The sequence below is a fragment of the Ananas comosus genome, unplaced genomic scaffold (assembly GCF_001540865.1).
Source record: "Ananas comosus cultivar F153 unplaced genomic scaffold, ASM154086v1, whole genome shotgun sequence".
Classification (NCBI taxonomy): Eukaryota; Viridiplantae; Streptophyta; class Magnoliopsida; order Poales; family Bromeliaceae; genus Ananas; species Ananas comosus.
The window spans coordinates 3,274-5,714 of NW_017891151.1; the positions used below are offsets into that span (position 1 = coordinate 3,274).

The 2,441-nt window shown below is 37.5% G+C and overlaps 1 protein-coding gene across 1 annotated transcript; it reads left to right on the forward strand.

Annotated features, from left to right (window-relative positions):
- Positions 1-1,549: 1,549 nt before the first annotated feature.
- On the forward strand, positions 1,550-2,035 carry LOC109704684 (uncharacterized protein DKFZp434B061-like). Its single transcript, XM_020225450.1, has one exon. The coding sequence runs from the start codon at positions 1,550-1,552 to the stop codon at positions 2,033-2,035; it is 486 nt and encodes a 161-aa protein (XP_020081039.1).
- Positions 2,036-2,441: the final 406 nt, after the last annotated feature.

Consider the following 2,441-nt stretch of genomic DNA (forward strand, 5'->3'; position numbering starts at 1 on the left):
AAAAGAAAAAACTAGAGGAAAAAAAAAGAGAAAAAAAAAATTGATGATAACAAATATTTTGTTAATGATAAATTTAGATTAATCGTAATTGTCAGATCAGCAAGATATAAAATGTACGCACCGGATAGGCGTGTACTTGTAGCATTAATTGCTCTAATCTTTTATATTTGGGGCAATTATTTATATGCCTATGCAAAGTTTTCAATTTTTTTTTTCTTTTAGAAGACTAATATTAAAAATATATTTTTAACGTTCTAATTTTTATCAAATTTATCCCTAGAACTATTATCATTTTTAAATTACTATTTTATTCTTTCAAATATATATTTTTTTGTTGTCGCCAACTTTTCTCAGTTGTCTTTAAATTAGTGGCACAAAGAATTACATTAACTTCTTCACTTTCAAAAATACTTTTCTATTTTTATCAACTTTTCTTATTTATTCTTAAGTTAGGAATAAAAGTAGTATTTTAAATTTTTTAAGCTACGTTAGAAATTTAATTCGAATTTAACTAAAATAACTTAAGGAATATTAACAGCGGGGGTATTTTTGAATAACAGAGAAAATACACATGAAGTATCTTTGAAACAAAAAATAAAATAGGAATAAATAAGATATTTTAAAAATATTCAGAGGTATATAGACAATTATCTATTTTTATTTGGTTATCTTTTTGGTTTGATGGGTCTTGTGCTTAGTTATCAAAATGAATACAAACTTTGGAAAGCATCGCGGGGTTTCGTAGGGATGGCAGTCTTGGCTTCATGTCAATCAGATTTCGACTTGGCAAGCCATTTTTGAAATATTCATTTTTAAGGAGGAATCATATTTAGACACTATGGAGATTTAGCTAATTTGCATGACTATTATTGGATGAAATAAAAAAAAGGTACGATGCAGAAATTGTTATAAAAACTTTATGCATTTTTTATTTTGTTCACATGAAACCGGTTTATGAAGTTTAAAAAAGAACTAGTTATGGGACCCGTGCGATGCTGCGGGTAGTTATTTTAAAATTTAATTTTAAAAATTAGTTATAAAAATCAATTTCAGAATTTAAATGGTGCAATAAATACATCAAAAAATTTTAGTAGGCATAGTAGTCCCCCATTAGTTAGTGAAATAATTTTAGTAGGTATCGTAAGCCCTAGTAGTTAGTGAATGAGAAGAGAAATTATTATTTGTGATTCTCGCAATTAATTTTCATCAAATATAAAATTAACTTAAGCTGCATCAATTTTTTTTATTTTTTAATATACAATTTATATGTGAATGCTCAATATTATAAAATTAATATTAATATTTAATACCAGTAGTCTAAATTATTTAACATTTATTTATATATTTTACATTTTATAAAAATAAATAGTAAATTATATAATAAATTATTATATAATAATATATCTATATACAAATAAAATACTATATATAATAAATAAAAATATATTTATAAATAAAATTATATATATATATATATATAGAGAGAGAGAGCAGAGAGAGAGAGATAGAATGAAGGAGGTTCCACCGTGACCTCCCGAGAAAACCACATATGAGCCCCGTTGTTTTTCGGCTCCGCATAGACCCGCGCCGGCGCCGCACCGTACCGCAACCCGCCCACCCAGCGCTGGCGCGCGCGCCCGCGGCTCGCTGCGCGTGCCCCACGCCAGCGCGCCGCCGGCGCCGCGTCGGCTCGCGTCCACGCCAGGGACGAGCCTCCCCCGCGTCAGCGCCGTCGCGCCGCGCACCGCGCCCGCCGTCGGCTCGCGTCCACGCCAGCGCAGGAGCCGCCCGAGCACGCCCCTGCGCCCGCTCCCGCTCGCGGCTCCGCCCGCGCCAGCGCCCGCGGCGCCTGCGGCCCGCGGCCTCGCCGCGCTACCAGCCCCCGGGCCAGCGCCGCCTCACGCCGTGCCTCGCCGGTGCCGTGCCCACTCCAGCTCGCGGCTCCGCACGCTCCAGCGCTCGTGGCCGCCCCCGCGCCGTGCCCTCGCCCGCGCCTCGGCCTCCTTGCGACACGTGTGCAGTTATTGAGGAATAATATATAGTTATAAATAATAATAAAATCTTATTTTTATTAGTGGGCATCTATAAGATCCCAGATAGTTCTATATATAAAATATAATATGGCTAAATTCTTAACCCGACTTAAGTATTTTGGGTGATGGCTAGGCGAGGTTAAGAGATTTAAGCATGCTATTATGGGAGTAGACCTAGGATGGGTGACCTCCTGGGAAGTTGGGGCGTCACAGTTGGTATCAGAGCTAATTTACTTGCCGGAAGTGTGAAATGAGTTTTGGCTGAGACATGGTTGGAATGACAAGGCTAGCGAGACGAGTCTTACATCGCCTGATACTTGTGAGTCTAAGTCTGACGAGAACGTCAGGGCTTAAAGGGTAAAATTATGAGATTCCAGATAGTCCTATATATAAGATATAATAGAGCTA